General features: G+C 39.1%; 1 protein-coding gene across 1 annotated transcript in view; it reads right to left on the reverse strand.

The window, feature by feature from the left end:
* WDFY4 (WDFY family member 4) overlaps positions 1–13,154 on the reverse strand; it is a 328,638-nt gene that overhangs the window by 20,201 nt on the left and 295,283 nt on the right. The window contains exon 53 of the mRNA XM_054572378.1: positions 12,447–12,538. Within this exon, the coding sequence (XP_054428353.1) occupies positions 12,447–12,538 (92 nt within the window). The remainder of the gene's footprint in view (positions 1–12,446; positions 12,539–13,154) is intronic.

Here is a 13,154-nt window from a genome sequence, read left to right on the forward strand (position 1 = left end):
ACCCTTTCAAATTAGTGTTTTGGATTTCTTCAAATATATACCCAGAACTGGACTGCTGGTTTATAAGGAAGTTCTATTTTTAATTTTTTGAGGGACCTCCATATTGCTTTCCATAGTGGCTGCACCAATCCGTGTTATAACAGGGCACAAAGCTTCCCTTTTCGCTGCAGTATTGTAAACGTTTGTTGCTAGTTGATTTATTGATGATAGCCATTCTGACAGGTGTGAGGTTATATCTCAATGTGGCCTTAATTTGCATTTCTATGATGATTAGTGACTTTGAGCATCTTTCATATGTCTATTGGCCCATCTTTATGTCCTCTTTGGAGAAGGATCTATTCAAATTTTTGCCTACTTTTAAATTAGATTGTTTGCCTTTTGGTGTTGAATTGTTTATAAATTTTGGGTATTAACCTCCATTATCAGATGTATCATTATTGAATATGTTCTCCCATTCAGTAGGTTATCTTTTCATTTTGCTGATGGCTTCCTCTGTTGTGCAAAAATTTTTTAGTTTGAGTTCTGACTGATGTAGTTCAGTTGGTTGGGTGTCATCCTATAAAGTGAAAGGTCACTGGTTCAATTCCCATTCAGGTCATGGGCCTGGGTTGTGGGCCTGTTCCTCTGTCATGGCATGCGTGAGAGGCAAGCAAATGATGTTTCTCTCTCACACTGATGTTTCTCTCCCTCTCTTTCTCCCCACCTTCTCCTCTCTCTAAGTAAATTTTAGAAGTCTTTAAAAAATAAAATAAAACTTTTTAGTTTGTTATAGTCCCATATGTTTATCTTTTCTATTGTTTCCCATTCCCATGGGGATATTTCAGAAAAACATTGCTAAGAAAAATGTCAGAGATTTTACTACATAAGTTTTCTTGTAGGAGTTTTATAGTTCAAGTTGCTTACATGTAAGTTTTCTATTTATTTTGAGTTTAGTCTTGTGTATGGTATAAGAAGGTGGCCTAGTTTTACTTTTTGCATGTATGTGTCTAATTTTTCCCAACACCATTTATTGACTGGTCTATGTTTACCTCATTGTATGTCCTTGTCTCCTTTGTTATATATTAATTGACCAAATAGGTATGGATTTATTTCTGGGCTCTTTATTTTGTTCCATGGATCTGTGTGTCTGTTTTTATGCCAGAACCATGATGGTTTGCTTATTATAACCTTGTAGTATAGTTTGATATCAGGTAGCATGATACCTCCCAATTTGTACTTCTTCCTCAAGATTGCTATGGCCATTAGGGTCTTTTGTAATTCTCTATAAATTTATGGATTATTAGTTCCAGTTCTGTAAATAAAGCCTTTGGTATTTTAATTAGAATTTTGTTGAATCTATAGATTGCTTTGGGTAGTATGGACATTTTAATGATGTTAATTCTTCCTATTCATGAGCAAAGTATATGCTTTCTCTTATTTGTATCTTCTATAGTTTCTTTCTTCAGTGTTTTAATTTCCTGAGTACAGGTCTTTTAATTTGGTGAAATATATTCCTAGGTATTTTTTTGGATGCAATTTTAAAGGAGATTGTTTTCTTAGTTTCCCTTTCTGATGTTCATTATTGGTGTATAAAAGCACAACAGTTTCTGAATATTTATCCTGCTATTTTGAATTCATTTACCTATTCTAGTAATTTTTTGTGAACTCTTTAGGGCTCTCTATGTATGTCATCTGCAAGTAATGACAGTTTTACTTCTTTATTTCCAATTTAGATAATTTTTATTTCTTCTTATCTGATAGCTGTGGCTAGTACTTTCTGTTCTATGTTAAGAATGGTGAAAATGGACATCCCCGTATTGTTCCTTATCTTAAGGGAAACACTTTTAGTTTTTTCCCACTGAGTATGATGTTGGCTGTGGGTTTGTCACATATGGCCTTTATTATGTTAAGGGTTTTTCCTTTTATTCCTACTTTGCTACGAGTTTTTATCATAAATAGGTGCTTAATTTTGTCAAATGTTTTTTTCTGAATTGATTGATTTATCATATGATTTTTAGCCTTAATTTTGTGTATGTGGTGTATCACATAAAGTGATTTGCAGATATTGAAACAATGGTGCATCCCATGAATAAATTCCACCTGATCATGGTGTATAATCTTATTAATGCATTGGCGAATTTGGTTTTCTAATATTTTGCTGAGAATTTTTGCATCTATGTTCATCAGGGACACTGGCCTATAATTTCATTTGTTTGTGGTATCTTTATCTGGTTTGGTATCAGGATAATGCTGGCTTCATAAAATGATCTTGGAAGTTTTTCTTCCTCTTCACTTTTTAAGAAAGTCTTGAGAAAAATAGGTGCTTATTCTTCTTTGAACGCTTGGTAAAATTATCCATGTTAAACCATCTAATCCCAGACTTTTGTTCGATAGGAGTTTCTTCTTCTTCTTCTTCTTCTTTTTTTTTTTTTATTGTTCAACTACATTTGTCTCCATTTTTCTGCCACCATTTTCCCCTGCCACCCCCACCCCCACCTCCCACCCTCAATCCTTTCCCACTTCAGTTTTGTCCATGGGTCCTTCATACATGTTCCGTGATTTGACCCTTCCATTTCTTTTCCTCCTTGATGGGAATTTTTTGATTAGTGAACCAATTTCATTGGTTATAATTGGTATGTTAAGATTTTCTGTTTCTTCTTGATTCACTCTTGGAAGAGTATATGCTTCTATAAATGTATCCATTTCTTTAAGCTTTTCCAATTTGTTGGGTATAGTTCCTCATAATATTTTTTTATAATCCTGTGTATTTCTGTGGTGTCATTTGTTACTTCTTATCGTCATTTCTGATTTTATTTATTTGTGTCCTCTCTTGTTTTTTCTTGATGAGTCTGGATAAAGTTTTATCAATCTTGCTTATCTTTTCAAAAAACAAGCTCTTGGTTCAATTGAACTATGTGGGTTTTTTTGACTTTATTTATTTCTAATCTGATTTTATATTTCCTTTCTTCCACTCACTTTAGGCCTTTTGTAGTTGTTCTTTTTCTACGTCCTTGGGTATAAGGAAAGATTGTGTACTTGAGATTTTCCTCATGTCTTTTTTTAAATCAAAAAACAGGTTTAGTTTCAACAAATAATAAAGGAACAATTAAAATAATTAAAATAACACATCATTGTCACAATCAGATTAATATGTATTAAAAATATTGGTAATATCAAATATTGGCAACTCAGAAAGGAATTGAGTATTCATAGACTCTTTTTCTTCATCTTAAAGCAGTCCCTTTAACATATTTTGCAGTGCTGGTTTGGTGGAGGTGTATTCTTTTAGCCTTCTTTTGTCTGGGAAACTCTATATTTCGCCTTCCATTTTAATTGAGAGCTTTGCTGGGTCTTGGTTGCAGGCTTTTACTTTTCATGACTTGGAATATTTCTTGCCATTCCCTTCTGGCTTGCAGTGTTTTTGTTGAGAAGTCAGATGCTAGCCATATTGGGGCTCCCTTATATGTTACTACTTCTTTCTCTGTTGCTGTCTTTAGGATTCTCTGTTTGTCTTTGATATTTGCCATTTTAATGATGATGTGTCTTGGAGTGGGCCTCACTGGGTTCCTCTTGAATGGGACCCTCTGTGCTTCCTGGACTTGTGTGACTTTTTCTCTCCTCCAATTAGGGAAGTTTTCCATCCTTACTTTTTCAAACAAGTTCTCTATTCCTTCCTCATCGTCTTCTCCTTCTGGTATCCCTATTATATGGATTTTATTACGTTTCAGGTTGTCCTGCATTTCCCTAAATGCTTCTTCATTCTTTTTGAGTCTTTTTTCATTTTCTTGTTCTTTCTGGGAGCTTTTTTCTACCTTGTCCTCCAGCTCACTGATTTGATCCTTGGCTTCATCTGGCCTGCTTTTGATTCCTTCTACTGTGTTCTTCAATTCAGAAATTGTATTCTTCCTTTTTTCTTGTCTCTTATTGATGGTTTCTATATCCTTTTTCATGCTGATATAGTTTGCAGTAAGTTCCTCATAGTTTCCCTGTAGTTTTTTTGTAATTCTCTCTGAGCTCACTAAGCTCATTGAGCTTCCTTGGAACCATTGTTTGGAACTCAATATCTGGTAGTTTACCTGCCTCTATTTCATTTAATTTTCTTTCTGAGGATTCCTCTTTTCCCTTTGAGTAGGGGGTATTACTTTGTCTTCCCATTATTTGTGAGACTCTTCTTTTTTTCTTCTGATTCTTAAGTTGATGTGTCTTGATATCCTGACTTTGTGGTGTGAACTTCTATGGTTGGAGACTGCTGTTTTTACTTTCTGGATCTGCCCTCTGATGATGTCAGATGTTGACCCTGTTTGACCTTAGGCAATCTGTTTGAGACTTCTAGTAATCTACTGTCTGTGGCTGTCTCCTTCAGCTGTTAATCTATTCACTCTGCACTCGGCAGGCTGTCTTAGACAGCTCAGGGTGGGGCAGAGTCCCTCCTGGGGGCAGGGTTATTGGGTCCTCTGACTCTGGTGCATATGGGGGAGGAGTCCACACTGGGGTCCACTGGCTACTCTCTCCATTCTCTCCCCAAAGCCTCCATCCCCAGTCTCTCCTCAAGTGTTGCCAGATCTCTCTGTGCCCCCTTTAGCAAGGGATCTACTGTCTGTGGTTGCCTCTCTGCTCTCAGCAGGTAGCTTAGAACAGGGCAGGGTGGAATCCAACCTGGGGGTGGGGCTATTGGGTCCTTTGACACTGGTGGTGCTCAGGGGCATGGTCTCTGCCTGAGCAAGATGGCTGCTGCTGCATGGGGGGATGAGTCAGCACCAAGGTCCCGCTGGCTACTCCCTCAGTTCTCTCCCCAAAGCCTCCTTCCCCAGTCTCTCCTCAGGTGTCTCTAGCCTACTCTGCCTCCGACTTTGCTGGAGGCCAGGGTAGTGGCTGCAAATAAAAATTTATACGTTGGCCCTTTAAACAGTTCTTTGCTGTCTTCAGCTGTCTGTCTCTGGCAGAGAGCAACCCTGCTGCTTTTCTCAGCTGGCTGTATTCTGTGTACTTTTTGGGCTCTGGTGCTGTAGGCTAGAGATCACCACTTTTGTTTAGACCCCACTCTTCTCAGGGAGATCCAACTGGCTCTTTCAATATCCTTCTGATGCTGCCACCCATGGGTGCCCTACCTGCCTTCTCAAGTCTCTACTGCACTCCTTACCAATTAGATTGCACTAAAGCTGATTCTTCTGTCTCTGAGGTTACAAGACTTCTCTCTAGCTATTGTTCAGTTGTTTGTTCCAGGTGATTTCTCCCCAATAGTTGTAATTCCAAGTTGGTCTTAGGGGGAGGTCAGTGTGACTTCCACTCACTCCTCTGCCATCTTGATTCTCCTCATTTCTTGATGTAAGCCTGTATAGCATGAATCCCCCTCATAGGACTGCTTTCACTGTGTCCCATAGACTTTGGGGCTGTGTTTTCATTTTCATTTGTCCCATGGTATCTCTTGATTTCTATCTTGATATCATTGTTAACCTATTCATTGTTTTAGTAACATGTTTTTTAGCCTCTGTGTATTTAAAATTTTTTTTCTTATAAATGATTTTTTTGTTTCATATCATTATGGTCAGAGGAGATGTTTGATATTATTTCAGTCTTTTTAAATTCATTCATACATGTTCTATATTGGAAAGTGTTCTATGTGCACTTGAAAAGAATGTATATTTGCTGCTTTGGAGTGAAATGCTCTTAAAATATTAATGAAATCCATTGGTATAGCATGTCACTTAGGGCCACTGTTTCTTTGTTGATTTTCTGTCTAGAAATCCTATCCATTGATGTCAACAGAATGTTAAAGGCCTTTATTATGACTGTATTATTGTTGATCTCTCCCTTTATTAATATTTGCTTTTGTGTATTTAGGTGATTCTATCTTGGGTGCATAAATGTTTATGAGGGTTATGTTCTTTTGTTGAATTGGTCCCTTTATCATTATGTAATATTTTCTTCTCTTATTATAGTCTTTATTTTAAAGTTTATTTTGTCTGATTTAAGTATTGCTACCCCAGCATTTTTGTTTGTTTCCAATTCCATGAAATATCTTTTTCCATTCCTTTAACTTCAGTCTGTGTGTTTCTTTCGATCTGAATGGATCTGATCTTTTGTAGACAAAATAGTATATGGATCTTCTTTTCTTATATATTCAGCTATTATGCCTTTTGATCAGAACATTTAATCCTTTTACACTTAAAGTGATTATTGATTGGTACATATTTATTACCATTATATATTTTAGGTTTCTCTTTTTCTTATTTCTCCTCATTTTAATATTTCTTTTAATCCTGGGTTGGTGGTAATGAACTTCTTTAGTTTTTGTTACCTAGGAAGCTTTTTATTTCTCCTTTGATTTTAAATGGCAGCATTCCTGGTTAGAGTAGTCTTGGTTGTTTGTCCTTGATTTCATCACCTTGTAATTTTGTACCAGTCTCTTCTGGCCTGAAATGTTTCTGTTGAAAGTGAGTTGACTGTTTTATGTGATCTTCCTGTCTTTAACTAACCACCTTGCTCTTGCTGTTTAAGATTCTTTTTTTTTGGTTGTTGTTGTTGTTTTTGTTGTTGTTGTTTTTAACCATTGCCATTTTAATTACAACTTGTCTTAATGTGGGCCTCTTTGTGTTCATCTTCTTTGGGGCTATTGGTGCTTCCTGGACTTGTGTGTCTTTTTTCTTCACCAGGAAAGGAAGCTTTTCAGTCATTAGGTTCTCAATCTCTTGCTCTTTCTTTTCTCCTTGTACCTGTATGATGGGGATGTTGTTATGCTTGATGTGTCCCCCGAGACCCCTTAAACCATCCTTATTTTTTAAATTGTTTTCTCTTCTGCTGCTCTGATTGGGTGTTTTCTGCTATCTTGTCTTCTAAATCATTAATTTAATCATATGTTTTATCTAATTTATTTTGATTCCTTCTAGGGTATTCTTCACTTCAGGTATTGAATTTTTCATTTCTGATTAATTCTTTGTTATGATTTCTATGTCCTCCCTTATGTTTGCTATCTTTTTTTTTAAAGTTCTAAGTTCATGCACTCCTTTCTTAAGTTTCTTGAACTTCTTATGACCACTGTTCTGAACTCTCAATCTGGTAGATTCTTTGCCTTCATTTCACTGATTTCTTTTCTTTTTTTAATTTCTCCTGTTCTTCATTTGGAACCTGTTTCTTTGTCTTTCAACTTTGGCTGCCTTTCTGTATTTGTTTCTGAGTACTGGGTATATCTGCTATGTCTCCCAGTCTTGTTAAGACGGCCCTACGGCAACCTGTACTGTCCAGAGGAGCAGTTACCTGATCACCTGATTTAGGTGCTCCAGGAATGCCTCTTGTGTGGGTTATGTGAGCATGCACATTCTAGATGAATCTTGAATGCTGTTGGCCAATCCATGGATGGGATTGACTCTTAGACTGGCTGACTGTGAGAACTGCCCCCTACCACAGTGTAGAAGTTCTTATGCAGGGGCTGACCCCACAAAATGAAATTTCCCCTGAAAGGTCTGGTGTGTGCCAAAACCTCACTTGAGTATGCCATTTGGGGAGCTAATTGGGTCATGCTCTGATGTGGCCTGAACTCAGCCACCAGGTGTGTTGGTCCTAGAGCCTCTTGGAAGGGACTCTGGTGCAAATGAATGTCAGACACTGCCTGTGACTGGCCCTAGGCTACCTGTTAGGATCTATAAAGCAATCTATGCTTGGTGGCTGCCTCTGCTGAGCCTGGGTGTGTATGGGAGGAGCCAAGCTAGGTAACAAGCTCAGCTTCCACCAGTACCCAGCCTGGAGCAGTATAACAAAAGGCCCAAAATACACTGAGATCCATCTCTGCCTGCTGTCTCTCTGTTAGGCTTAGCCACTAAAAGTGTTACCTGAGGTAAGTTCTCAGTGTGTCATCTGGCAGGTGAGGGTGATGTTAATTAGACTGATACAGATTCAAACTTGGCACCAGTGCTGGATTTGAGGCCAATTAGCAAATGACTCAGAGTTAGTTCATCAGGGCCAGCTGTCACCTGCCTGGGGCCTGTGAAACTTTGAGGCTGGGTCTCAGTGAGTCATCAGGGTGAGGCCAATAAAATTCATCAAGCAAAAAAGATTAAGACTTGGCCTGGCCCTGTGAGCAGAGGGCTTTGCATAGGAATGGTTGTGCCAGTTGGGTCACACAGAGGAAAAATGGCCCTTGCCCAAAAGCCATACAACTCAGCCTCTCCTTTTGTGTCTTCCACAGCTCCTGAGTCTGCCCAGACTTCTTTGAGAGCCTTCTAAGAAAGACTGCCTGGGCCGTCTGGCTGCACTTGGGAGACTCCTCTGAATCGTGCAAGTTTGGCAAGGTGGAGCCACAGGTAGTAGCAAAGATGGGGCTAGCGCATCTCCCCAGGCCAGTACTGTGGGGAAGGGGGTATGGTGCCCACTGGGCACTGTGAAAGGAGGGGGAACAGCCCTCATCCAAAAGCCATTCCACTCAGTTTCTTCCTATGCATCTCTGAAAACCCCTGAGTCTTCTTGGACCTCCTCAAGAACATTCCAAGAAAGACTGCAGCAAGCCCAGCCTTGCTGCAACTAGCTGATTCCTCTGCAGGACACAAGTATTGCAGGCAGGGCAACTGGTAGTAAAGATGGTGGGGCTAGTGCATGCATGCTGAATTCATATAGAGGAGAGTGGACAACTCAGGATTGATGGTATCTGTGGGCAGTAAGGGAGAGGGTCTCAACACAGGGACAATGGTGGCTATCCTTCCAGCTCTACCTCCAGAGAAAACACTACCCATTCTTTTCCTGCATGACTCCAGTCTACTCTGAGCTTCCTTCCCTGGGCTGGGGCCCAGGATGAGTGCCTGCAAACACAGTTTTGTGTGTTAGGCTTTTAAAAGGGTGTCTGAGTTTCTAGCACTCTCTGCCTTACCCTGGCAGACAGAATCTTCACTCACACATTCAGACAGAATTTCCACAGCAAGATGTTATGTGTGCTTCTCTTCCTAGCACGGGTGTTTTGGTTTGGAGGACTCTGTATGGAGTTGAGGCATCTTGCTTCTTAGGGGCAATTTTTGTAGCTGAGATATTCCTACAGATTCTCAACTGCTGCATGTAATTGTGGGGCCAGCCCTTTTTGCATCTCTGCCTTTTCTATCAGTCTTGACATAGCTTCTTTTGTATATCTTTAGTTTTAAGACTTCTGTTCACCTAGTGTTTAGTTGGTTATTCAGGTAGATTGTTTTATCATTTAATTGTCATTCTGATTTTGTTCTGGGAGGAGGTGAGTATAACTTCCATCACCAGCTTGAATCTTTTGACTTTATCCTTTGACAGTTTATGTTACATCTGAGTGTGGATTTCTGACTTTATCCTTCTTGGAGTTTCTTTAGTGTCATGGATGTGTAAATAAATGCTTTGCAACAAATTTAGGATATTTTGGACATTATTTTTTCAAATATTTTTCTTGCCCCTTTCTCTCCTCTCTTTTTGGTACTTCCTTATGCGTATGCTTGATGGTGTTACACAGGTCTCTAGGCTCTGTTTATTTTTCTTCATTAATTTTTCTTTTTTTCCTTAGACTTGATCTTCTCAATTGATTTATCTTTCAAGTTAGCTGATTCTCTCTTCCACCTGCTCAAACCTGCTATTAATTTCCTTTACCAAATTTTTCATTTTCGTTACTGTACCTTTCAACTTCACAATTTCTGTTTGGCTCCTTTCTACAATTTTTATCTTTTTCTTGATGTTTTCTATTGGTGGCATGTAATTATCACACTGTCCTTTAATACTTTGGACATGGTTTTATTTAGTTCTTGAAAACATTTACAGTAGCTGTTATAAAGTCTTTGTCTAGCAAGTTTAGGCTTCCTCAGGTATAGTTTTTTTTGACTGCTTCCTTCCCCCCACACCCCTGTATGGTCCATACTTTCTTTTCCTTTGCATGCCTTATAACTTTTATGGAACATTGAGCATTTTAGGTAATATGATGTGGCAATTCTGGAAATCAGTTTCTTCCATCTCCCCAGGATTTGTTGTGGTTGTTTGTCTAGGTAACTTCTGAACTAGTTCTATAATGTCTGTATTTTTTGTTGTACATGGCCACTGAAGTCTCTGCTCTGTTAGCTTAATGATCAGCTGATAACTGGGTGAAGATTTCTTTGAATGCTTGAAACCATAAGTTTCTCAGTCTTTGCCAAACAGCTTTCTGTCCATGATAGGTCATAGTTTCTATGTTCAGCCAGGCAATTAGAAACTCTCCCTTTACCTTCAAATCATACCTGCCTTGAGCTTCAATGTCAGCTAAAAGTGAGAGCTTATGGCCTTTTTGTGTCTTTTGGGAGCATGAGCACAGCCTTGTACATAAAACAGCCCTTCAGATGTTTGTCCTTCTAGGTTCCCAGGAATATTTTTAAGTGTTCCAAAGACCACATTCCCCAGTTTTTCCTTAAGCTTTATAGTTAGCCAAAAAATATTGTTTGCCAATTATTATCTACTGCCTCTAGCAGCCACTGTGTTATCTTTTTCTGATTGTTTTTGACAAATTCTGCAAAAGGGTGGGCTGTTTGGACTGGGTAGGCTCAAAGTGAGGTCTTTCAGGGAACCACCAAACAAGTCAAATAATGACAGTTCTCTGGGTATGGGCCTTTGAAGAAGTTCCAACCCCATTCATCTCCCTCCAATGATTGCCAGGCTGTTGGTTTTTATGTGATTGTAGGCTGTTGGTTTTCAACACTACTGTGGAGCTGGAAAGAAGAATTGGAAATAGTGCAAATTAAAACACCACAAGTCTTGCAATTCTTACTAAGATTCAGCCATTTTCCTTGAAGGGACATTCCACTGTTATAAGACTTTGGCTAATTTCCAGTTCTGAAAAGTGTGTTATGACAATTTTTCCATTATTTTTATTGATTTCATGGAGTAGAGGATTTTCAGAAGTATATACTTTGATGTTTTCACCGACATTGCTCATCAACATCTTAATTCACTCCAATTCAATCTTCATTCCTCCAGAAAAGTTCTCCCCATTGTTATTATCACTACCCAGTTTCTTTGGATCACATCTCTAGCCTATATTTCATGGCACTCTCTGTCTAACCTTTGTAGCATTTTCAGATAGAGTTTCCCTATTATTTCTGTGGTTATTTGGTTACTTGGCTCCCCACTACCCCACTGGCATCTGCAGTCCTGCCTGTAGAGTGAGCTTTCTCACTCACCCCAGGCCAAGAACTTATCTGAGAACATCTGGGGAGAGGGCTGCTTCCACCTGAAGGTCAAGTTCTTCTCTGGACCAAGTGCTCAACACCAGTGGACTGTATGAAGGATGACTGCTGTTACTGGGTTTTCAGAGGCAAAGCAGAGGTAAACCAGGGAAGAATGTTCTTTTTGCAAAGAAATAAGGACAGAGAAAAGGTACTGCTTTGTTGTTAGTGGCCAGGCCTTCCCTAGCTTGTTTTTGAGATACGATACAATAAAATTCACCTTTATTAAATATACAGTTCAATGTATTCTGACAAATGTATGCAGTCATGTACCCAAGATCATAATCAAGATACAGGACATCTACATAAACTCAGAAGTTCTCCTGTACTCCTTTGCTGTCACTCCTACTCCAGACCTGAGTAACTACTGACCTGAGCTCTGTCTCTACAGTTTTACTTCTTACAGAATATCATAAATATAATTTCATAGAATGTAGCTTTGGTTTCATGCTTTTTTTTTATTTTTTATTTTTTTGCTTAAAACACTGCTTTTGAGAGTCATCATGTTGCTCCATGTATTAGTAATCTGCTCCTTTTTATTGTTAAGTACTGTTCCATTGGTGTATATGTATTATTTGTTTATCTTCTACCGGTTGATAAACATTTGTGTTGTGTTCAGTTTTTTGACTAATATGTATAAAACTGATGAATTTTTATGTACATACTTCCTATGGGCACATTTTCATTTCTCTTGGGAAAATAGTTAACAAGTGGAATTTCTGGGTGATACGGTAAATGCATCTTCAACTTTATACGAAACTACTAAGGTTTTGTTTTTGTTTTGTTTTTTTCAAAGTGGCCATGTTATTTTGCTTTTCCTGCCAGCAATATATGATGAATTCTGGTTGCTCCGTGTTCTTACTTACTCTTTGTTTTATTTATATTTTAAATTTTAGTCATTCTTTTTGAGTGTATAATAGCATTTCATTGTACTTTTAACGTATGTTTCCCTAATGACTCATGATATTGAACATATTTTCATGTGTTTGTGTTAACCCAGGTACTAGATCCAGCATATGTATCCAAACATGGATTCTGCTCTCCATCCACATGAGCCTTTCTGTGTAATAAGCCAAGTCTTCCCCAGGCCTGGTAAGTCCTTTGGCCACTGGGGACCTCTTGTGGGCTGGAGTCCAGGGTATGGCCCAGGGTATGGCCCAGGTTATGGCTCTGCCTGCAAGGCTGCCTTCAATTACACAGAAAGTCTCCCTGGAGATTGATGAGATGCTGAGGTCTTCACTTAGGATTCTAGGCACTTTGTCATGACTCTGTTCAACTTACCTGTCTGTGCAGGCTGATGAATTTTTGAGGGTCCCCATCAGCCCAGGGAGGGAGTTGCACGTCCCCCAATGCTGTCCCATCCTGCATGCAGCCTGAGAAGGGTAAGAAACAGCAGGGCTTTGGGTAAATGGAAGCCAAAACTGGGCTAGGAATTAGGGCATGTGACAATGTGCTGTCCAGGACTACTGATTCCATGCAGATCAGGCTGTGGGTTGCAACCTGCATGGGCCACATCCTGTGTGGGGCCTCACTGCTTCCTGCTTCCTATACCTGCAATGTCCTACCCTCTAAACCTCTAAGCTTCAGACCCCTCCATAAAGCACCCCCTTGCTTCCTAGGCCGTATCTGTGCTTGATTTGCAAGTTGTATAAAAATGATTGCAGTGTCATTATTGCTTATGCTTCTTCTTTCCCACCTCTCTATGCCTTCTTATCAAGGTGCTTTCCATACAGTGCTAAAAGAAGGAGATAATAACAATACCAATGAAAGCTATTGTGTTTTGAGCACTTAAATTTATGCCAGGTCACTATACTAGGTGCTTGGCACACACAGTCTTATTGAATCTTCATTCAATTCTATAATTTATGCATTCTCTCTCCGTTTTTAGAGTGAAGACAACTTGGTTTTCAGAGAAAAACTCCAGACGCAGAGGTATCCAATCTACGGCCCATGGGTCATATGTGGCCCAGAATGGCTATGACTGTGGCC

This window comes from Pteronotus mesoamericanus, unplaced genomic scaffold (genome assembly GCF_021234165.1).
Source record: "Pteronotus mesoamericanus isolate MK-2021 breed Mesoamerican mustached bat unplaced genomic scaffold, CSHL_Meso_final contig_230, whole genome shotgun sequence".
Lineage (NCBI taxonomy): Eukaryota > Metazoa > Chordata > Mammalia > Chiroptera > Mormoopidae > Pteronotus > Pteronotus mesoamericanus.